General features: G+C 33.8%; 2 protein-coding genes across 8 annotated transcripts in view; both read left to right on the top strand.

Moving 5' to 3' along the window:
• Nucleotides 1-7,645, top strand: part of LOC128240501 (titin-like) — a 104,687-nt gene extending 97,042 nt beyond the window's left edge. For 6 of the 7 annotated variants that reach the window (XM_052957149.1, XM_052957152.1, XM_052957151.1 and 3 more), the window contains 3 exons: nucleotides 143-4,084; nucleotides 5,162-5,235; nucleotides 5,714-7,645. In XM_052957149.1, the coding sequence (XP_052813109.1) occupies nucleotides 143-4,084; nucleotides 5,162-5,224 (4,005 nt within the window). In that variant the 3' untranslated portion in view covers nucleotides 5,225-5,235; nucleotides 5,714-7,645. The remainder of the gene's footprint in view (nucleotides 1-142; nucleotides 4,085-5,161; nucleotides 5,236-5,713) is intronic. The other variant, XM_052957156.1, reaches the window with a different exon arrangement.
• Nucleotides 7,646-22,923: 15,278 nt separating this feature from the next.
• On the top strand, nucleotides 22,924-24,517 carry LOC128241209 (uncharacterized). Its single transcript, XM_052958163.1, has 2 exons — nucleotides 22,924-23,298; nucleotides 24,123-24,517. Exons 1-2 carry the CDS (start codon nucleotides 22,938-22,940, stop codon nucleotides 24,515-24,517), a joined length of 756 nt encoding a protein of 251 aa, XP_052814123.1. The 5' UTR covers nucleotides 22,924-22,937.
• Nucleotides 24,518-25,410: the final 893 nt, after the last annotated feature.

Below are 25,410 nucleotides of genomic sequence, written 5' to 3' on the forward strand. Positions count from 1 at the left end.
CAACTGCATGAATACTTATTATAAATATTAGTTGCTAGAACAAACTACTTATTAGAACACATGTGATGCAATAGAGTAGCATAACATACAATATAATAAATAATTGCTTTTTAGATTATAACCAATTATATAATCATTTCAGCCAACTGCAGGTCCTTTAGTTAAACCAATTTTGAGCGACAAAATCGTAAACCGTTATGAACAGATGATGAAAAAGAGAAATATGCAGGCTTCCCTTGATTCATTCTCAAGGGAAACAATGGCAGCTGAAATAGCCCTCACGATTGAGAGCGATACTCCGTTTATGGACAAAATGGCTGAAATCCTCGATACACTGCCTGATAGAAAGGTAGCCGATACGGCTACTGCTAAAAGAACGGTAGTTGAAGTTGATGAAGGTGGAAAGGATGAAGGTATCAAACAGAAATCAGACAAGCAAGTTGAGACTCTTCCTAGTAACATTGTAGACAAATCTGATACCATTCTTTCAAGTAAGACAGAAGAAATTATTACGAAAACACAAGATAAGGTTGATGGGACAGCTATCGATGCAAGTCAAAAGATGGAAAATGAATTTGCCGAAACAAAAGATTTGGAGAAAGAGAAAAGTGAAGTAAAAACAGATGCAAATGTTAAGGACGAAACCGATGGGAAATCGAAAGTTGCTGTTTCTCAAGATAGTATGGCAGAATTGAAACAGAAAGAAGAAATTTCTAAAATCAAGAAGGAGGAAGTAATGACACAAACGGTGATTGATGATGCCAGGTCAGAAATTATGAAAACAAATCAAACAAGAACAAGCCAGAAAGTGACTCAGAAACAAGACGAGAAGTCCCTTGGAAGTGATAAGTCAAAAACTGATCAGAGTAAAAACACGGTAGAAGAGCAAAGTACAAAGACAAAGGAGACATCTGAATCAAAACCAGATAGTAAGATGGATGCTACGAGTTCTCTGCAAAGTTCTGATCAACAATGTGATGCAAAGGAAGGCAAATTGGAAGCGGAAGCTGGGCAAAACACAACGGAAGCTCAGCAAACTTCAAATACAAATATGACACCAACAGGCACTGTTCAATCTTCTGAGAAAACGCCAGAAATTACTGAGCAAAACAGACTTAAAACAGATGAAAAGGCAAATGAAGAACATTCGTCCGTTACACTAAAGGAAGGCATAGATAAATCAGAATTAAGTTCAGAAACCAAGATTGATTCGATCTCCCCTATTGAGAAAACAAATGTTGAAATCACCTCAGAAAATAAGATAAGTAGTTCTCTTTCCGATTCAGTTAGCACAGCTGATACAGACAATTTACAGGTCAATGCGAACGAAAAGATATCAGACGGAGTTGTAGCAAAAAACAAAGTATCAGATGGTGTTGATACCAGGAATGAAAATACTACAGCAAATACATCAGACATTTGTGAACGATCTTCAGCTGAACTTGTCGATGCCTCTAGATCAGGTCTAACAACTGCAGTTGATCAGACAAAAGAGAAAAGCATAACGGAATCGCCAAATAACCACGCATTACAAGAAGAAATTTCACCACAAGAAGCAAATGAGACGGAAAAAGAACTTCAGACAGTACACAATAATAAACCAAATGAACATAACAATGCGGAGAAAAATGAAGAATGCATTAAAGATAACAACGTTGATGCAGATATTAAAATTAAGCAAAATACGAACGAGACTGTTGGCAATGTGAAAAATGACAAAGCGCTTGATGATTTTGAAATTGAGACACTAAATAAACAACAGGAACAAAAGAGTTATGATGAAATGCAAAATGAAGCTAAAGATACTCTGGACACTGACAAATGTGAACAAAGTGATACTCAAGTTGATTTAGTAAAAGACGGTAACATTTCATCATCTAATGAAGTTGACTCAAAAAGGCAGTCTGCCGATGTGTTGAAGGAAACGAAAGTTGATAGCCTTCTTGAACGGGAAGTTGCAGAAGAAAACGAGAAGATTGAGTCACCACAGGAAACAGGCACAGCGCTTCAATCCCAACTGTCAAATAAACACCTTGAAGAAAAATCAAGCATAGTTTCAGAACAAGAAGAAAGTATTGAAAGCGTTAAATTCACAGAAAATGTTTCGAAAGTATCTGACTTAACAAAAGAAGAAGACAATTCTGAAGCTCAAGATAGTTCTACAGAAACAGCATCTGGTAAGGCGGAAGATAATCAAATTTATAACACAAATAAGAATGCCATAGTAGCTGAACAAATAAATGCAGAGTTGAATACAAATGCTGTTCAAGAGGTTTCTACCGATTCCGAAAGAGTTGACGACAGTGTTATCTCAACGGCAAAAGAAGAAATCAGTAAAACTACGACAGCAAATACTTCGGTTCAAGAAGCATCTACAGAAAAAGCATCTAGTAAGGCGGTTGATGATCAAATGCATGAAGCGAATAATGATGACATAATAGCTGAACGAAATAATGCAGAGTTGAATACGAATAGTGTTCAAGAGGTTTCTACCGATTACGAAACAGTTGACGGCTGTGTTTTTTCAATGGCAAAAGAAGAAATTAGTAATACTGTGACCGCGCATGCTGCAGTTGAAGAAAAACAGTCGGAAAATGTATCAACAATGGAAGCAAGTAGGGAAGAAAACAAATCTTCTGAAGAAGACATTTTCGAAAGATCTGTTGAAAAGCAAGAAATTGTTGAAGTGAGTAGCAGTGTGAAAGGTAAAGACATTGAGCTGCATGAAAACAAAACGGAGAGCATCAAGAGTGATTTAATTGCAAGTGAAATGAATGAGTTGAATGCAAAACAAACCGTAGACGAAACTTCTAGCGATACAAATGTGGTTATTTCCAAAGAGGATGTTAAAGCTAAGAATATTAAAGCTGAAATAAGTCAAGAGACGGGAGACAATGAAGAGCGAGCGGATATCAGTGGCAATGCAACTGACATATCTTCTACTGAGTCTGGATCACTTATAAAATCACAGGATTCAGCTCTATTAGATACAGACAAAACTGTGTCTGAAGAAAATAAATCAACAATTAAAATGGAAAATACTGGTGAAACAATTTTAGAAAAGTCCGTCCTCGAATCTCAACTTGAATCGATAAGCGAAACTAGTGTAGCTAGACGCCTGTCAAAGGAGATCACAGTTACACAGGTGGAGTCTGTGGATTCGGCTCATGCAAGTATATTACAACAGCAAGATGAGTTGGCTAAGACAAAAAATACTGACTTAGAAAAACGTGTTACTGAATCCATTACAGAATCTTCATTGGATGTAAGTGAAACCGTGGTAAATTCTGAAGAACAAGTGAGTGTTATTTCTACTGAGGGTTATAATAAAAGTGTAGCAAAAGAAATAACTGCTCAATCGGAGCTTGTTGTAGAGAAACAGGAGGACTCTTGTGCAAATGTCGGACAATCTTTGGATGAAGAACCGTTTTCTATTGAAGTAATTTCATCGGATAAAGAAGCACAATCCTTACAAGAAGAATTTGTAGAAAAGTTAGCGGAATCACATGTTATTGTAAATGAACAAACAAAAACACAGGTTGGCGGAGAAGCTGAACTATCAGAAACAACTGTCAGCTCAACAGATATTGCTTTCGCAGAAACATCCGAAGCACTAAAAGTAACGTCTGAAAGTTCTCATTCAACTAGTGTTTCAGTTGAACAACGAAAAGAAACATTAACGTCAGGGGAAGCTACTGTCGTCGAAAATGCTTCAACCGCTGAAAGAGTTATCGAGGAAATCTCAACTATATCTTCTTCAGCAACTAATACGGAAACAATACTTACATCAGAAACATCCGTTGAACAACAGAAAGAATCGTTAATTGCTGGAGGTACAATAACGGCAGATATAGAAAATTTGGCATTTGAAGAGGGAATAACTGTTTCAAACACTGAGCAAATAGCAACAGAAGAAGCAGAAACTCTCCTAGAGACCGCTAAAGTTACTGAGTCAAGGGAAACTGTACGTGAATTTGCTAGTAACGATGACGAGTTAGAAGAGATGAAGAAAGAAATACTCGAGGACACAAAAATTCTTTCAGCTGACTGTGGAAAGTATCTAATGGGGAGCCATGAGGAAACGGTACAGGGCTTTACCTGTGTGTGCAAAATCCTTCGCTATCAAAAAGTTCATTTCCCATGAAACATTTCCCAATTTGACAACTTTGCTTTCACTGTTTTTACCACAAAACCCTTATTTGATAAAGACATGAAACCCTGCAATATCCCGATGGCCGTGACCTGTCCGCCTAGGCAGAATCCCCAATGGAATGCACATCCACTGCTCCTGCATTCATAAGCGCCAATGTTTTATGCAACTCATCAAACCTCTTCTATCCAGCTGACATGAACCACACCGTGACGTCCCTGAATGAATCCACAGAGTAATACATTTACCTTCCATTGTCCAACACCTCTGTCCTATTCAAGTGAGGCTAATTGCAATGCTTTATACCTGCTACAACAATAAATAACTTCCTTTATCCTTGCATACCTGCGAACTCTGTCTAACAGACTACGTTCCCTTTGTTACGACCTTCATTATGCCGCTGTATGTATTTGAAATGTAGAAGATCTCAAAAAACGTTATTATTTTATTACTTTTATATCTAAAAGTTTTGTAGTTCATTAATATATGATAACTCTATCATAGAAATAAATTGACGTCGACGATATTCACTGTTTAATGACGGTCGTTTATCGTTGACGTCGATAGAAACATAACTATGATATAGACGTTTACATAATTATGAACATAGTTTTGCATGTATACGAAACACAATGTCCGAATGTGTATTTGCATGATCAATGACAACAGCCATGCCTCGTGTGTTGTATGCACATAACGTGCAGTTAACAAAGATCATAACAAGTACCTTTTGTGTTCTACTTATAATATATATGATCATTTATTTTGCTTAGATGTATATCAAGATGCTTTTCACAGAATTTCAGCATATTACAGTGAATCATTTGTATTTCATTACATCTGACTAAAAGTTGTTTTAGTGTTTATCTTTACTGTTTGAAGTAAAAAAAAACAATTTCATATCGTGTATCTCAAACATCTACATGGATAAACTAAGGTGCGATATTTAAGCTATATTATGTTGAGTGCTACATACATTATAATCATGTTCGTATTGACTGCTACTTCCAGCCGAATGAGGAGGAGATAGCTTCACAGGTCAAGTACATGGACGACGCCCTAATGTTTTGCTAAACACCGCACAGGTACTTTAAAGTCATATAACTGTAATAATTTATATTAACGACTTATTTGAATATTGGTCTTTAGGGCTGGACGGAGATTGTAAGATGTGCTAATTGTATTTTTTTGCTGAGGAATTGGTTAAGCATGTTTTATTTTCCTTTAAAATCATTTCACACACATACAAACAAATAACAAAATAGAACAAATGGGTGAATAGAAACAGCAATATACGTTATTGCAAATATTGCTTCAATATTTATTTAGCCGGAATTACAAATATATGAATATCTGTGGAAAATAAATGATATTTGTTCTAAATTATAAAAGAATTGTTTAAACAGACTGCATATATATCATCTTTTGCATAAAGTCTTATTGTAACTTGTAAATATAATACCAGTCTCTGAATATCGCTGTTGCTTTCACGACAGCCATACTTATTATTTTTTTTTATTAATCAACATTAGATAGTAAGTTACGTAACTTTTTCTGTTCCAGGTTGAGAAAACTTGTCGCATGAAACATTTCTGCGCATATGCAAACGAAAGTGTGCTCCTGTATTTCCGCCCTACACCACCAGGAAATGTTTCTAATTTATACATAGCAACTCGGGAACACCTATACGAAGTATTTTACTGTGCATTAGATTGTACTTTTATACATGACTGTGTGGACACTGTGCATTGCTGTACAAACAGCAACTTTTTGTATATATATATTTAAGATATAAACCAAGTAGATTTATTTTGCACATATGATCAATTATATTATATTTATAACAGTATTTACGTGTAAGTAGTTGTTTGTGAATCGAGATATATTTTAGAACAATGATACGTGTTCTGTTTATGTAATATACTGTTGATGTTTATTTAATTCTATATTGTAGTTTGTTGGTTGAACCATGTACCTGTTTAAGTCTAGATATTGGTGTGTGTAATTGTATGTATTCACATGTATTTCAATACACATTTGCACTGTTTATCAATGTACTTTTGCACTGTTTATCAATGTACGTTTGCACGGTTTTTTCAATATACTTTTGCACAATCTTAATCAAGGAAACATGTATATTGTTATTTTTAGAATATGTATTTTACCGTTATATATTTTCATGGTTTTGCCTCCAATAACACATTACTTTTTGCTAACTCAAAAGAAACAAATGGAAAATCTATCAAGTTGAAAGAATGTTTAATGAATGTGTCATAAACAGTTATATATAGGAAATATTATCAACCGTTAATGAAGAGTAAATGTCAAAAACTGTTAACGAAGAGTAAATGTCAAAAGCCGTTTATGAAGAGTAAATGTCAAAAGCCGTTTATGAAGATTAAATGTCATAACACTTAATGAAGAGTAAATGTCAAAAGCCGTTTATGAAGAGAAAATGTCAAAAACTGTTAACGAAGAGTAAATGTCAAAAGCCGTTTATGAAGAGTAAATGTCAAAAGCCGTTTATGAAGATTAAATGTCATAACACTTAATGAAGAGTAAATGTCAAAAGCCGTTTATGAAGAGAAAATGTCAAAAACTGTTAACGAAGAGTAAATGTCAAAAGCCGTTTATGAAGAGTAAATGTCAAAAACTGTTAACGAAGAGAAAATGTCAAAAGCCGTTTATGAAGAGTAAATGTCAAAAACTGTTAACGAAGAGTAAATGTCAAAAGCCGTTTATGAAGAGAAAATGTCAAAAACTGTTAACGAAGAGTAAATGTCAAAAGCCGTTTATGAAGGGTAAATGTCAAAAACTGTTAACGAAGAGTAAATGTCAAAAGCCGTTTATGAAGAGTAAATGTCAAAAACTGTTAACGAAGAGTAAATGTCAAAAGCCGTTTATGAAGAGTAAATGTCAAAAACTGTTAACGAAGAGTAAATGTCAAAAGCCGTTTATGAAGAGAAAATGTCAAAAACTGTTAACGAAGAGTAAATGTCAAAAGCCGTTTATGAAGAGAAAATGTCAAAAACTGTTAACGAAGAGTAAATGTCAAAAGCCGTTTATGAAGGGTAAATGTCAAAAACTGTTAACGAAGAGTAAATGTCAAAAGCCGTTTATGAAGGGTAAATGTCAAAAGCCGTTTATGAAGAGAAAATGTCAAAAGCCGTTTATGAAGAGAAAATGTCAAAAGCCCTCAATAAAGATGAAATATCATAGCCCTTTATGAAGAATAAATGTCATAACACTTAATGAAGAGTAAATGTCAAAGGCCCTTAATAATACAAACACAAATTATGATGTATAAACCTATACAAAAAATTTCACCTTGCAGTAGAATGTAGTGTATATGTTGAACAGTTTGCACGTTGTTATGCCTTAGTTAACACCAGTTGTATTTATAACCTCTTACATATTTTGGATTTGTGTGGTATGTACACTACTATTTATGTACACTAAATAAACCTTATGAAGCAATTCTTTCGTTAAATATCTCATCTGTTAAGTCAGTCGTCAAGCAGGTTCTGACATGTTTTGATTTTTTTGCTTTATGACTACTTACGGAACTGCTATCAATAAAATCACTATTGAATAGAACCAGTTGCAAACCTTTATTCCCTTGACCCCACGAAGACACCAAGAACAAGTCGAACTCGATAATTGTGATTGGATTAAGTTTTTTTCTAATTAATATTCCGATGACATGAAGAAAATCCTAAATGATTAAGAATGGGTTGAATTGATCGTAGCAACAGAACCGTTCTTAATCATTCGGATTCTAATTCAGGTCATGAAACTGACTTTGCATTCAACCTCATCAGCTGACACAGTGTCAACGCAAAACCTGACATAGGGATGGTGTATCGGATGAGTAAGCATAGTACTTAACGATTGGTCACGATTACTTAACGATTGCCAATCTGCAATTTTATTGGGTGAAAATGTAAGTTGCATTCTAAAGAGCGTAATACAACGGTACATTAGTAAAGAAAACCACCTAAGGTAGTGGTCCGTTTTAACGAACGACTAATGAGATAAATGCCATTAAGTAGACAGGTAAAACACATGACAACAATAACAATAACAAAACATACATGACATATACAGCTACTTACAGTTTACCTATTGAACTGAGTGTTCTCACTGGTAACCTCTGTCGCTCAACTCACATCCGTGATATCTATGAAACTGGTTACTATGGTTACTGCTGTAAACAGGTATGCAAACAGTGAAACACATGCAAAGGGTTAGTTAAAAAGAGCTATTATTTTGAAATATTGCGAACGAACAGAATTTACCAAATCTTCCAAAAATACAAAATGCACAACCGATACAACATATTGCAATTAAAATAATAACACTCTAGAATTCATTTCAAGAAAATACTTCCAGAACTCAGTTAAAACTAATGAACTTAAAAATGCATTAACACAATGCAGACTGTAATCTCATAACATCAAATGTCAATCAAGAGAATCAGTCAACACAAAATATTAGAAAAGCAGCATTCAACACTTTTAATGAATGTTGAATATTCACAGGGCTACATTTATATTTTTACAATTTCGAAGAACATATCTTGTTAACTTTATCTATCTTAAACTGGATAGGGCAAATTATGCAAAATACGATTTAGGTCGCGTGGCTTAGGTAAATGTTGTTGTATGTGGCCCTCTAAATAGCAGTATTGCTTTCGCGACATAATGACCTGATATATGCTGTATTGTTATGTCTATTCGACGAAGGCAAATTTTGTTCATATGCTCAATGCTGTGTTATTCTTAGGACGCGTTTATAGGACAATTAAGACAAAATAATATTTTTATTGAAATGCCTTAGATTTGTGTTGGAAATGACCTTAAACATATTGATGGAACTATAAAATCTTAAATATTATAGAAATATTTGTATTTACATAATCAATAAGAATCAAGTATTCGTTTGAACTAAGTTTAGCAAAAACAAAACAGTCAAACTTGAAAACAAAACAGTTAAATCAGAAATATTTCAAACTTTTCAGTCCTTATATTAAGACATTTTGCGGGAAAAAATAAAAAAAGTTTGTATTTATTGTTTTTTCATTCCTTTAATTTGGTTTCATTAATAAATTGTTTACTGGTAAACTTGCCAAACTATAAATCTTACCTGTGCAATTCATTGTTTGCATTTATATGACATAAGATACCAACGGGACAAATTTACACCTCATCCAGACGTAGGGCAGATTTGCCCAAAACATAAATTTACCCCCATGGATAGTTTCGTTTATATGTACATATTTGCACATAGGGTAAATTTGTCCTCGAGGGAAAAATATCGTCATATAAACGCGGCAATTCTTTTGACAGGGATAACGTTGCTAATATGAAGAGTTGCATGTTGAACATGTGTATGAACAATATCAACATTTAGTTGTCCGAACATGCCGTATGCCATTTAATAAAACAGAACATAAACTTAAACACAGTTTAAATTTATTTAGATCAACTTTGCAGCATTTCGGTTTACCCAACGTCTTGATCTCTAAGCGTGTATTAAAAATAAAGAGGTAGCGAAACATTAATTATACGGGGACGTGTGGGCAACTGTTAGTGCACTACGTCTATGGAATGGATTATCCGCCAGTTAATGCATACTGCATTATGACATTTCTCTTTTTAAATTGCTAGTGCATTCGTTTAAATCATAAGTGCCTTCATGCAATTGCTTCGTTCGTGTTTGTAATGGACTACCGCATGTGTCTATGTTTACAACTTTTAGTTTACTTCAAATTAGTGCTTAGTGTCTACGTCTAAACGATAAATGACAGATGTCAAGTTTTTACTTTTAATTGACCATTGTGTACGAATTAAAATACAAGAGTACAATTAAACTTCTAACATCATTACTAACAATATTTATATAGTGTAATAAGAATTATAAGACCATTAAAAGCTAACTTAATTATACATGAAACATAGCAGTATGCATTTACCAATAAGCATATAGACGATAGACGAATGCATCAAGACGAACGTAACTAAACGAATGGAATAAGAAGGGAACCAGTAGATATTGGTATCCTGCGACAGCAATATTCAATGGGAATGGAAACCAAATATTGGTTTCCTTCTTATCCACGGGAGAGCACTCTCGCGACTTTTGCTATCGTAGCAGGCAACAGTTTTCGTGCAAGAGCTGTCAAAATTAAATCTAGAAGAGGTAATGCACCAATCAATTGTAACCACGCCCCCCCAGGTCCGGAGGTATACCGGGGATAGCCGGGGAAATGCGCCGGGTTTTTTTACCTGCCAGGTGGCCCCATAGTGCTGGGTGAATGCGGGGGTTTTGTCTTCGCAAAAATATAGCGGGGATTGGGCCTAACCTAGGGACCCTGGGTGCGGGGGCATTTGGTGGAGATTTTACCATCTGTTCGTCCCCGAAGGGCGGGGATTTTACCCGGGGTTGGCTGGACCGAAAGTCAAAGTCCCCGCTATTTCCCGGACCTTGGGGGCCGCGGTTACAATTGACTGGTGCATAATGTATGACATTTTCTGGACCTAAAAATTTAATACTGCTAGATGCTTTTTTCTGCTGATTATTTGTTCCTGGATGTTTTTATTCGGTACTGAGCTAGACACATATCCAAATTCTAATCTGCGTTTCGGCCTGAAATTGAAATGTGTTGTCTGCGAGCGGGGAGATTTTGACCAATTTTTGATGGATAACATGCATGTTTTGAAATTTCTGAGGCCTCAAACAAATTCCAAGTATGAGCATAGTGATATTATTCGCAAGAAAATATGTACGCCTGGCTGGCATGTATAGAAATCTATGCATGTGTTTCATTTACACAAATTTCAATTTCTTTGCATTCACTGGCTTCAGGACAGCCAAAGCATATGTACTAGAAATCTGTTATCAGCATCACACTATTGAATCCCGGAGGGGGGGGGAGGGTGTTGGAGGTTGCACCCCCTCTTCTTTAAAAAAAATGGTTCTGAGGGAGGGGCGCATGACAAAAGTTGCGCCCATAAGTTATGCCCCCTCTAAAGTCAGATCCTGGAACCGCCCACGAGGATATTGCCTAAGACATAAACCCGGTAAAAATTAAAAGTGTGACTTTCTTAATTGCAGTTGGATTGCAGCTCCCCACCTTTGGTTTAAGGTGTTGGCAGTGGTGTTTGGGGCTACTCCCCAAGATAATTTTAGCAATTTCTAGTCCGAAATGGTGCATTTTTGGCGCATTTTATTACTTTTTGTCTCCGATATTGAAATTAAAGTTAACTTGGACGATTTATATATGGGGGGGGGGGCAACCTCCCACCCGTCCCCACCCGGATTCACTAGTGATGCTGATTTTAAATTCAGGCCGAAACGCAGATTAGAATTTGGATATGTGTCTAGCTCAGTACCGAATAAAAACATTCAGGAAAAAGATAATCAGCAGAAAATAGCATCAAGCAGTATTAAATTTTTAGGGTCAAATAATGTTATACATTACCTCTTCTAGATATATTTTTGACAGCTCCGTCACGAAAACTGTTGACTTCCACCGTGGCAAAAGTCGCGAGAGTGCTCTCCCGTGGATAAGAAGGGTACCAGCATTTGGTTTCCATTCCCCTTTAATGTTGCTGACGCAGGATACCAATATTTACTGGTTCCCTTCCAATTCCATTCGTTTAGTTACGTTCGTCTTGATGCATTCGTCTATTGTCTATATACTTATTGACAAATGCATACTGCTATTATTATATATTGATGAATATTGATTTAGCTTTCAATGGTCTTATTATTATAGCATACAGTATATAACTACTATTAGTTATTTATTATTCATAGTTAAGTTGTAGTTTTGTACACAATTTAGTTATTTAGTTAATAGTTAAGTTGTATTTTTGTACACAATTTAGTTATTTAGTTATTTAAATGTAAGAACTTGACACATGTCATTTGTCGTTTACACGTTAACACTAAGCAATAAAGTGAAGGCAATATTTTGTATACATAGACAAATGCGTTTGTCAATAACATATAGGGACGAAGCAATTGCTTGTAGGCACCTGCCATTTAGACGAATGCAATTGCAATTTAAAATGAGAAATGTCATAAAGCAGCATGTATTAACTGGCGGATAATCCCTTCCATATACGTCATCAATGTATGTGTACATTGAACGACTTTAGAATGACGTGTATAGCATGAGAAATGGATTCATTCGAGTATCAGCGAACCAACAAAAACAAGTTAAAATGCGCACAAATACAGATTGATGCAAAACACAGTTTTTAATGCATTATAATGTCTGACTCACATGACTTTGATGAAAAACAAACAACAACACATGATTCTTGTACATATTAATAAATATTGGCTGGCAATATTTGGGCGCTTTGTCAACTGAGGAATTTGTAGCCATGTAATATTATTTAAACATTTTTTTATAAAGGCTAATATATGTTTTCGGAAAATGAACAATCATATGTTTTTTGTGTGTTTTTTATCATTAAATTCAAATGAGTTAAACATAATAATGTATTAAAATTACATTGTTTTGCACAACCTATATTTTTTTCCTTCAGTGATTTAATTTTGCAACATACTCATTATGAACTCAACTGCAACTTTTTCATCTGCGTGCGGCTAATAGCTAAGGAACACGTTCACGTCTTGTTTTGCAACCTCTCTTATAATTGATGAATGTGGATACCTAAAATTATACAATCTTTAGTACATAAACATATGACGTAAGACATTTTTGCTTATCTATAAATGTTTATAAATAAACCTTGATGCTTTTAGCTGCCAAAATGAATTATTTACTGATAATGTTTTGTATTTACTATGTTAATGATAAGAAGTATTTCTTGAATGTATGGAATTCTTTCGAAGATATTAAGAAGACAGATCCCATTGAAAATACCTAGAAAAGGAAACTCTAATGTGAAAATAATTAAACAAATCTTGGGAAGATAATTTTGTTTGAAACACAATCACTCAAATCATGCAAAAAAATTTGTAAAATGTGTGTTTATTAAAGTGCAGATTTTTTTTATCACCATGTTGTAAAACAAATTACTGAATTTATCGATGAAGGATGTTGGAATTTCACCTTAGTCTGTTTTATATGGTATGTTAACTCTTCAGAAATGGAGGAATAAAATATATACATGGTTTAAATTTACATGGTCATGGCCTTACAGTCACACCGGTTTCATTATTTTCTAGAAGGACAACGAAATTAAGTTCAAAGGTCAAATGTAAGTGTCAAAGGCGGACTAACCAATTTTGTCTTGCGATATATATATATACCAAAGAATTGCAATCGACGTATTATCAACAGTTACAGACACTTGCGTGTAAATTAATTATGCCTTATAATCATTATTATTAAAAATAAAATTGTTCATTTATTACAAAATACTATAAAACTACTGAACAAGTATAAGACGTTCAGATTATTATAAACACAACACACCGAATACAATTTCAGAATAAATCAAATGTTACTAATGATTCAGCAACGTAGACGCTGATCTTACAAATGACAGGTAGAATGCAGTGAACAAAAGTTTAAAAAAGGTCCTGTTGTGTGTTTTTGCAAAATAACGCTGAACACGACTTCGAAGAAAATTAACTCCGCAAATATTCCACTAAGATAGATGGAACAGCTAATAATACCCTAAGATATTCAAATTTGATTTGACATGGAATCAAGAAAATAAAAGTAAATGATGAGTATATGATCAGTCTATTGTAGCGATATTTTAGCCACCAAACTATCCTGTCTTTTGGCACGCTGAAATGTACTATGTTACGCTTGTTATGCGGTATTAGAATAATATATGTTTTATGTTTGGAATGATGAAATATTTATAGGATCTATCTCGAGTCTTTATGTAATACACACTTTAAAGAAAGAAATGCTTTGACGAGCTGTTGTTATTTTTACGGTAATGTGTTTTATAAGCAGTGTTCAACGGTTCCCTAATATTTGACAATAATTGTGGATGCAAACGTGAGAAGGTACAAAACAGTAATTTGTATCTTTATTCTTCATCACAAATAATAACCGAAGTCGAGAGTGTGGGTTTGATTAATGTTTTAGCTTAGTGAAGTAAAAAAATATATCATTCTTTTTTTTCTTTTTTGATTTATATATAATTTCTGACCAAAGGAAATAAAGCAATATTACATCAGGGTTCTATGCTGAATGATTCTTCCTCTCTCTCTCTCTCTCTCTCTCTCTCTCTCTCTCTCGCTCTCTCTCTCTCTCTCTCTCTCTCTCTCGTCCTGTTTGAAGCCAAACTAACCCCAACCCAATATTGGGGTTGCAAGACAAATGCTATAAAAAGTATAAATAACCGCAACACATTATTGCTGTGTCGTATCAACATATTGGTAAAGCTTAACAAAATTGATATTCATTAATAATATACTATCGTTTTCCTTAACGTTCATGGTATAAGAAACAAGTATGGTAAGGTAAGCTCGTGTCCATCTAGGAAAGTTTTTCATAATTTTAAAAAATATCAATGAGGTGCTGCTGTAGCTTCCATAGAACTTCCTAATCAAGTGTTAAAGATTTCTTAAGTTGAAGTTACCTTTTGGTTAATACAAGGTTTAATAAATGAAAAATACCAATCAAATGTTTGGTATGTGTTAATTTAAACAAAGGTGGATTAATTTGGACCGAAAGTGTTCAACCCGCCGCATTAATCGAAATCTAACTCTTCAATATCTTACATCATATTTTTTCTAGTACTAATATTAAGTCAGATAATGCATGTTCATGACACAAAAGGATTATAACAGCGACGAACGTAGTTTTATAATTAAACAATGGAGAATTAAGCTAGGTTTAAACAACATCATCCTGCGATTAAACAATAGTTTTACATATACGAAAAATGCATGTTGACATTGAAAACCAGTCGAGGGAAAGTTAAAGGTTATACTAAACTAAAAATGACAAACATCGCCTTTCATGAGTTCTGCTTACATGAACTGGTGACCAAATATGTATTACATGTAATATGTAAAGAGCGATTTAAAAGTTCAAACGTAAATGGAAAATTAATATATACAATCTCATATAGGAAGTTGCTTTTGACATGCACCAATCGGCATTCTACAACAATTAACACAAAATGTTGATTGATTTATATTATAACACACACATATATATATATTAAAGCTTAAATATCAAATGTAAGAACGGCATCACCATAACTTAAATTGTCATTTATTGGTTTATTAACTTTTTTATTATGATATTTACAGTGAAAAATGGATATATTTGTCGTATTTTTTGTTATGAGAATTTACACATGAGTCTTCTCCGATGATTTTTGATGGAAGCTGTTTCGACAAATTTCATCTAGCCTTTTCCTAACGTACAACTAAAGTTTCCCTTTGTATTGCATTTCATTTTGTGGGAACTGTCGTTTTTTTCTGTGTGAGGCCAGTCTTGACCTCTCCTCATGATCAAACGAATGCTCAGTGAACACTTCTTTCGTTTTGTTGTATCGCTGCCATTTGTTTTGATTGGCTGTTTAGATATCCTGCATTCATTTCGTTTAGGTTTCTGAAGGGAAAGATCTCTTATTCGTGTCATTGGTCTAAAAGATAAAAATGCATTCCATATGATATATCGAAAATTGCAAAACATCGATTGACACGTCATACAATAAAAGTATACTGGTGATCAGATTTTATCACAGATAATGGATTAACAATTCAACTATAAACGTGTTATACATCATTTTGTCACAGGCAACAAATCATTAATGATGGTAACCTTATAAATTTGTAAGCAGAAAAATCGGAAGTATAAAAACAACAGTCTCGATGTGATTTGCAATGATTTTATAATTTCAAATGATGTTAGAACTATGTAAATAACAATGGTATAGAAAAGTATCAGTTGAGTTTTGTGAGAACCTATATGTTTGGCTTAAACACTAAAACTAAGTCAAAGAATCTGCAATCCAGACGGCAACCTAAATATGGAACTGTAACCTATCTCTTCAAAAATCGGAGCTGCAACCTATCATTTTCTTTTCGTGCTCATATCTTTTTAAATCATTAAAATATTCGTTCCCAAATGCATGTGACTGTTATGTTTAAACAAAACTTAAGTGTTTTATGCGATTTTCCCAAATTATAAACTTATTTTCCGCTAATTCCGAGCCAAAATGCTAAATGGGACCGTAACCTACCAGTCGAATTTCGTACATTTTGGAAACATTGCAGAAGTGTTTTCGATAACGGTTAAAGTTTCATTGAAAACATGGATATGCTAAAACACACTAGGTAGGTGGGTATATGATAGGTTATGTTAAACATCAAAGAAACTATTATAATTATATGTATTACCTTGATTTTTGGCTCGAGTCGAGCGTTTTGTTGACGCCATCTTGCATTGAAACCTACCATTTGGCCACGTGGATTCCCCGCCGTCATAGAATGTTACTTTAATTTAATGCAAAATAACGGTTGGATGTCAAATCCTATTAATTGCAAAAGAACACGCATTGCAAATGCTTAGATAACGAACATGGCATCAGCTCCATGTCCCGGTCTTTTAAGAGATTAATTATAATACAAGAAAACATATTCATTGAGGTTTTGCAAAGCTTAAAGAGGGCCGTTCCAAAATTTTGCAATGAAAATGGATTTATTTTAGTGTTTATATTTAATGCCTCTTTTTATTATTCCTATAAAAATGGTTAGGATAAGCACGTTTGAGTGAAAAAGCAACATTGCAGTCCGCTGCAAGTAGATCGCGTAGTATTAAAATTAGCAGTTAAACTTAATGACTTAACTCTTGGGAATCATAATTATGTTTGCAATACTACACTTCACTGGCAACCAATTTAAACGTAACTCAATAAAAAGAAGCCGTAACACTACATTTAAATAAAGATACAATTATAAATATAACGAACAACTTCTACTGATGTACCGGCATACATTCGAGGTTGTTTTCGATAAAAATAGCCGAGGAGTTCCGAATGACTACAAGCATGCCCTTTAATTCCGTCCTCGCGGTTGCCTTTCATTGACAGCTATACACATGCGCTCAACTCAAGTAGTGCTTATGGCATTTTTCTGAACTCAAAAAATATGTGTCAAGCGACCGAATCTGGTATTTTTATTGAATTCAAGCCACAGCCACATGTAAATGGATTACTTAAGTGTAACTTTGAAAAGAAATCCACGAAGAATAATTAAATTATTATTAAGCTTAAAACTCTAAAGAAGTTGAATTATTTGCCACTTGGATTAATTGAATGGATGATCATTCTGAAAAAAGGGACGGTGATAATTTACAAAACAAAATGATTCGTTAAATGTGTTAATAAATCATTGCATGATAAAATAGAAAGAAAATGTTTTGGCAACAACAAAAAAAAAATCAAGCCTTTCTTGTTTAGGTTAAAGGCAAATCAATTTCAAACGAAACAGCAATAAATCAAGTCGTAAACATTCAACAAAGATAGGCCATCACCGACACTGTTTTGATAAAGCGGTTCGAATTTCCCGCCCTAATATCACGTGACTTTACAGCGACCGAAGCAAAAGGGGCGGCGTCATTAGGTCAAACAAGTGTGAATATATAACTAGGCTGGTTTTCAAATTTGTCGATCAACAGAAAATGGAGGGTTTATTCGGCAGCTCACACATCCTGTATCTGTAAAGATGACATTTGTATGGAGAACACCATAATAACACCTCTATCACTTACTTTAAAGAGGGGTGACATATACTTAATTACTTAGCGGAACGTGCATTTTTACAGATGTAAAATTACACAAAATGTTGTTAGAAAAGTGGAGTAAGCCGAATGTATCACTAAATAAGAATACATAACACAAACACACTACATACCCAAAAGTTCATATTGTTATGTGCGCATTCATTAATTAATTCAAAGCTCAAATTGAATCTGTAAATGCTGTGGTAATAATTTTGTTCCTCATGCAATAACAATTCGACTTATATGAACACCGGAACGTGTATCGAATACTCCGTGAAGTTCAAATGGAATGTTGCTTTCCAAATAGTTCGGTCCACATTTGTGATTACTGCAGATTCTAGGACAGTTGCGAGACATAGGCTATGAAATAAATGATTAAGCGTAACACTTTGTGGTAATGTTATATTTTGGTACACATGTATTTTACAAAATTGTTGTTAATTGAAAATTTATTATCGTACTTCTCTACTATTATTTTCGTTTGTAGATACATATCAATTTCTGAAAGGAGTTAAGTATTTTAAATGACTCCATGCAGTGCATTAACAGTTACCCTTACATGTTTGAAAATATGTGTTTTTCGATTAATTTAAGTCATTACAAAACAAATGTTTGGATGCGATATCTCATAAATTGTCCTAAAACATGCATTGCTAATATTTAGATAACAAACATGCCACTAACTCAATGTTTCGGTCTTTGGGCCACCAACTCAATGTTCCGGTCTTTAGAAAGATTTATAAAGTACCAAAAAAACCTCTTGCGAAATCGAGATGAGGGCCATACCAACATGTTTTATTCAAAATGGAGTTATTTTTTGCGTTTATATTTATAGCCTTTTATCATTAATCTTATACAAATTGATATGCTGAACATGTTGTTTTTTCGTAAAAAAAGATTCCTGAAACTTGTAAGATTTGAATTATTTTTACGGTTATTGTGTTAATGTGTTTGTATTTTCGCTCCTGTTTTATCTACAACTGTATTTGGAACACCCCCCTCCGCTGATAGACTGTTACCACCATCCAGATACCGCTATTGCGGTTTAGATCGTTGAATATAAATATCTGCTTCTAAAATAAATGTAAAATACACGTGGACTTTCCGCGAACGGAGCTGAATTTGTCCTGCTTTTTACACGCCCGTCGTAAGACGTGCGGTATTTTGGACATCTGGTGGGTGGACGGCAACCACTAAGCGGTCCGTCTTCTTGCTAGGGAAACTTATTATCGATCATTAGCAAACTTGGGCAATGTTAGTATTAGCAAAATACTCCGGGACTACTTTGAATTGCTTAATTTACTCAAATTTCAATTTTACTGAGTTGTAACTCGAGAAGCTTTTGTCCTATCGCCATAAAACTTGGACAATATGCATTTTTCAGGAGACGTGTACTTTTCAACTCGAGAAATCAGTTGATCAAGATTTAAGAAAAGGAGTAGGACTTTAGAGAAAGTTATATTTAACCGTGAAAAGTGCTCTACCTGAATCGAGACCTTTTGTTTACATTTTTGCCGTGCACTTTACGAAAAAGTCACGTGGGTTCTCCACCGTGAGATTGCTATCTCATGAAATCAAATATCCATCAACATTCGGAACCACTCTGCTAATTTTAACGAAAACAATCTCGGGTGCATTTAGACGGTTTACATACTCAGAAGTTGGTATGTTTAAGTCCGCTGCAGGTAGATCGTGTAATAATTTAATTTGCAGTTAAAGTTAAATACTTAACTCTTAGTAATCTCAATTATGTTTGCAATAATACACATCACTGGTAATCAGTTTAAACTTAGATCAACAAATATAAGCTTAACTACTATATTTAATTAATGATATAATTCAAAAGTTTACGCACTACTTCTACTGATGTATACATCCGAGGTTGTTTTTGTTAAAAAAGGCCGAGGAGGTCCGAATGATCAATCAAGGAAAGCAGTCAACACAAAGTATTAGAAATGCAGCATAAAACATTTTCTTATAAATGTCGAAATATTCACAGGGCTATATTTATAAAAAAAAGACATTTCGAAGAACATATCTTGTGACAGTTCCTCAATCTTGTTTATAAGTTAACTTTATCAATTATTTTAAACCAGATAGGCAAATTCTGAAGAAAAAAAAGATTCTGGTCGCGTGGCTTAGGTAAAGAGGGTTTTAAGTGGTTCTCTAAGATAGCAGTTTTGCTGCCACATAAACACGTGATACATGCTTCGTGTTCATGCCTATTCCACGATGGCAAAATTTGTCCATATGCTCATGGCTGTGGTATTTTCTTAGGAAACGTTTATATGGCAATTGAGAAAAAGATTATATTTTTTTATTAAAATGCCTGAGATATAATGCTAGAAATTACATTAAACAGATTGATGAAACTATTATTACTTAGATATCATAAAAATATTTGTATTTTCAACCACTCTTATTCACGTAGAAATACTGTGTTGCAGTTATTTCGGGGTTATTGTGTGCCACAAAAATGCCAGAAACCATTTTAACTGTACGTGTTCAGATTCGTCTATTCCTAATTCAAAATCAGAATTAAGTATTCGTTGAAACAGTTTGACGAAAAATAAACGTTAATAGGACACATAAGTTTGTATTTATTATAATTCCTTTAGTATGGTTTCATCTCATTCATGGTACACATGATTCGTTTACAGAAACACAGATATATAAGCGGTAATAAGGCGCTTGTTCAACTGATGAATTCTTTGCCACGTACCTTTTATTTAAACATATTTTTATAAAGGCTAATAATTTTTGATCGGTAAACAAATCATATGGTGTTGTTTTTTTAAATTCAAATGAGTTAAACATGACAATACATTAGTATTCTTTGCTTTATTTGCATCAACATATATTTTGCGCCTATATTATTGATTTCGCAACTGACTTATATATAAACTCAACAGCAACTTTTCCATCTACGTGCGGCCATTAGTACAAGTACACGTTCACTTCTTGTTTTGCAACCTCTCTTACAGTTGATGAATGTGGGTAACTAAAATTATACAAACTTTAGAACATAAACATATGACGCAAAACCATTTTCGAATTATTTTTAAATGGTTTAAAAAGGAATTACTTACTGATTTTTTTACTATTTGCGATGTTTATGAGCTATTAAATGTCCGATTAATATCTTTCAAAAGATGATAAATAGTCCTTAAATGTTTTTGATAAATTGTCTTTGAATGTATTTGATAAATATTCCATGAATGTTTTTGAATTCTATCGAATATATAGCGATGACAGTTCCAATAAATTATACGTAAAATGTGAATTTCTAATGTTAAAATAATGAAACAAATCTTAGGAAGAATATTTTCTTTGGAACACAATCAATCAATTCATGCAAAAAATAAAAGGTAAAATGTTTGTTTATCAATGTAGATTCCTTTCCTGTAGGGCCGACCGTCTGGATTGATAAGAACTCTTGATCAATGATTTTGTAACGGCTATAGGCATTTATGCCGCTTTTGCCAATAAACTTTTAACTTTTCTGTTCCTTTGACTTGAACCATTTTACTCCTGATGCCTATTATAATTTATGAGAGAGGTTAGGTAAAAGTTATCGTTTTAAGGTATGTATCATAATCGTGCGTAGCTTTTGACGAGCTGTCGACATTTTTATAGCAAGATATTTTATAAGCTGCGTTCATAATATTTGACCAGAATTGTGGATGGACACGTAAAAAGGTGCAATGCAAACAGTAATTTGTACCTTTATTCGTCATTACAAATTATGACGCAAGTCGAGAGTGTGGCTTTGACACATGCTTTATTTTCAGAGAATTCAGTGGGTTTTTTCATTTAAATGATTTACAAAGGACGCTTGCTACTCCTCCTTTTACATTCCTCCCCTACCTAGAGCTGCAGCAAACCTGTTCGTGCACATCTATTAAGACCACCTTCACATAATTGATATTAATAGTAAATTTACTATTTTACATCTAAACGTTTATTGTATTGGAGATAAATATCGATTTCAGGAAGTAGTAAGAAATCAGTTGGTCAAGATTTTAGAAAAAGTGGAAGACTTTAGAGAAAGTTCTATATAACCGTTGAAAGCGCTCTTTATAGCGGACCTTATGGCTTTTATATGGTAAAAATCCACACACCCCACCGTTAAGAAAGTTATCTTTTAAAAACCTACCTGAATCGAGACCTTTTGTTTACATTCTTGCCGTGCAATTTACCAAAATGTCACGTGGGTTCTCGACTGTGAGATTGCCATCTCATGAAATCAAATATCAATCAAGGGAAGCGATCGACACAAATATTAGAAATGCAGAAATGCAACATACAACACTTTTTATAAATGATGAAATATTCACAGGGCTACATTTATAAAACAATAAAATCGAAGAACATATCTTGTGATATATTTAATTTATAATTAACCGTCAAACAGTGTAGTTGTGTCTTATCAAACCTTTTCGTGCATATCTATTAAGACCATCTTCACATAGTTGTTATTAATAGTAAATTTACTATCTCACATCTAAACGTTTATTGTATTGGAGATAAATATCGATTTCAGGAAGTATTTCATAGCTTGAAATGACTCCATGCTATGCTTTAACAGATTCCAAATACTTATCAGCAAATTATTTTTTATTGCAAAATGATATTTGGATGGAAAGTCATAAATCATCAAAAGAATGCATTGCTAATACTTAAATGACGAAGATGAAGGCTATTGTTATTGATTTCTTATTGTTTTAAAAGTCACATCGTACAAATTTTGAAAAAAAGAGATGAGGGCCGTTCCAGCAATTGTTGTTACCAAAATGGAAACACTTGAGTGTTAATATTAAATTCATCCTATAGGTAATACAATGCAAATTTTCAAATTGTAACATCAAACATGTACGACTGTAATAACTTTGAGATTTTATGTGATCCGATGTTTTTGGTATGCTCTTACTTATAAAATTATCTTAATGTTTTTGGAACATCCCTCTCCGACACCTATATTATAAGATTCGAGATCTTGAAAGTGTTCACAACGCGTGTACAACAACCACAATACTAACAGATAAAATGTTGTTTGGCGCTGCAGTGGTGGTGTTTGCTTTAGGGTTCCATGTTATACTTGCTGATGAACCAAAGTGTTTATCCAGATTTGATTATGATGAAAAGATGCTGCTGAAATTGCTCCGCATAGAAGATAAGCTTGAACACTTTGAACAAGTCATACAAGACCTGAAATCAGTCGAGCTTGAAAACCTGAAACAAACGGATCAGCAGCTTCAAATGGAGATGAATGTTTTTCAAGAAAAAATTAAAACCACAGCAGAACATAGTCACAAGACGACGACTCTGTTGACTAACTGTCAGGATAACATTTCAATGGTTAATGCATCTGTTGGCTTGTTGCAGATGCAAATTATAGAGGAGAGAGGTAAATATTTAACAACGAACTCATTTTTAAAAATGACACAATTTATATCGTGTATTTACATGACAGCTCTGGGATGATTACCATAAAAAAATATATTATAAAATTGATTATGAAATATTATCATAAAAAATGTCAGACGAGCAGAGTTATTAAACTATAACATAATGCAAATTACTTCGCTGCCATTTCAGGCAAAACCAACAGATAAAAGCAAAAACCATAAACCTCAATTTGTTTTTGTTTTAAACAAAATAAATAAAGGGAAATACAATATTTATTGCACATCTAACTTGAATAACACTATATCACGAAAGACATAACGAACATGTATTTTTAATCATCTTTAAACAAGGTACCATTTCTTAAGTATGGCCAGATAATCAGTTGTAAACCCTTTAAATTTGGTTCGTATTTTCACATGTCCTATCCAAGACAAGCAGATGGTGGCTTCATTTATTTAATTTAAGAAATTTATCTTTTTTTACTAGTTCTCAAATTTGTAAAATATTTGTGCGTGAAACATTCAATAAAATGTATAATTCATAGTTGCAGGATCTATCTGGCAATCATTGCTCTCAATTGACCAAGGATAAATATGCATTCTATAGTACAAAACTTTTAGTTATTTGGTTTGGTCAAAGATAGCCAAAATGTAAGTTTATCTATTAGTTTTATGTATCCAATGGTTGTTATTAACAAACGAATCATTTAAATGTACAATCTAGCAAATCGACAGCCTGTGGACCCTTAATAAATGCTTTATACAAATGACAGCAGGTTGATAATTATAGATGTATATTACATGTTTTTATTTTGTTTCCTAGGTCCCACTATTGCCTTTTTGGTAAGGGGTCCAAAATACGAATCAGGACGAGTTGTATTCAACGAGGAAGTATTTAACGAAGGAAAGGCCTTTACACCTGCGACTGGTGAGTTTTTGGCACCATTGTCGGGCCTCTACTATTTCAGCTTCAATCTGTTGGCATCGTCATCAAACACTCATATGTATTGCCATTTTTATAAGAATCGTGACGATTATATTGTATATACATACGCAGATGGCACATCTTCTTCCTACGACAGTGGCAGTATGTCAGCGTTTATCACCCTGAAAAAGGGGGAAATTTTCAATGTAGGGAGTTGTGCGGGAACTCCAAGTGTATCATTTATTGCAGGCACTGCATTGACTGGCGCCTTGATTAAAGTTGACTACGTTTAGCTTAAAGCAATTCAAGGATTTCAATGTTTAGGGGAAGTGTTACGTTCGATCATGCAATACACAGAACAGTGCACATGTGATCATCGCTTGTCGCCTTAAACACGTGTGGACGTTTTAAGACTTGAAATCCAAATGCTGCTGTAGATTCTGCCACATAACTCATTCGTGCTCGGATTAAGGTTAAAACAGTGCAAATATCACAGCGTTGGTCACCCCTGAAACGAACGACAGCTAAAGACTTGCGATTTACGCGGAATTCCACATACGACCGGCAAAAAACAATTATTAAAGGTTGAATACGTTTAGCAAACCACAGAAGAAATTTGGCCTAGTTTATTTACACTTAAGAGGGATCGTCTGTGCTATATTCGATCCTGCCATAAAACGGACAGGTTGTTGTAACAGCTGATTACATTTAGCATGCATATTTGAGGAAATATTAGCTTATTTAATCATTGTTCGTAGAAAGAGATTACATTATCATTTATAACTTAATTTAGTTTGTTCATTTATACAAGGTTTTTATTGTGGTTAATGGTGTTGTCATGTTTCGATTGTTAATTCATGTACGTAAAAAGTATATTGAATACACATACTTGCAACTTTTCGCGTAATAAAATAATATAACGTATTAAAAACGTGAGGGCTATTTTTTATGTTTACAGCTATTTTTTTTAAAGAGCGATGTTTTATGATAAGTTCGTAGAAAACTATGGGCGTATAAAAGGCAATTTATATTGAAAGGACAGATAAAAAAGGTGTATTATGATAGTATGACCGAAAAGAATAAACTAGAATGGACAAAATCTTTTTAACACAAATCGTCGTTATAAAATAAGAAAACGTAATTATTCTCAATACATGTATATGCAGTTTTATTTTACTAGCAAATG

Source organism: Mya arenaria, chromosome 7 (genome assembly GCF_026914265.1).
Source record: "Mya arenaria isolate MELC-2E11 chromosome 7, ASM2691426v1".
NCBI lineage: Eukaryota > Metazoa > Mollusca > Bivalvia > Myida > Myidae > Mya > Mya arenaria.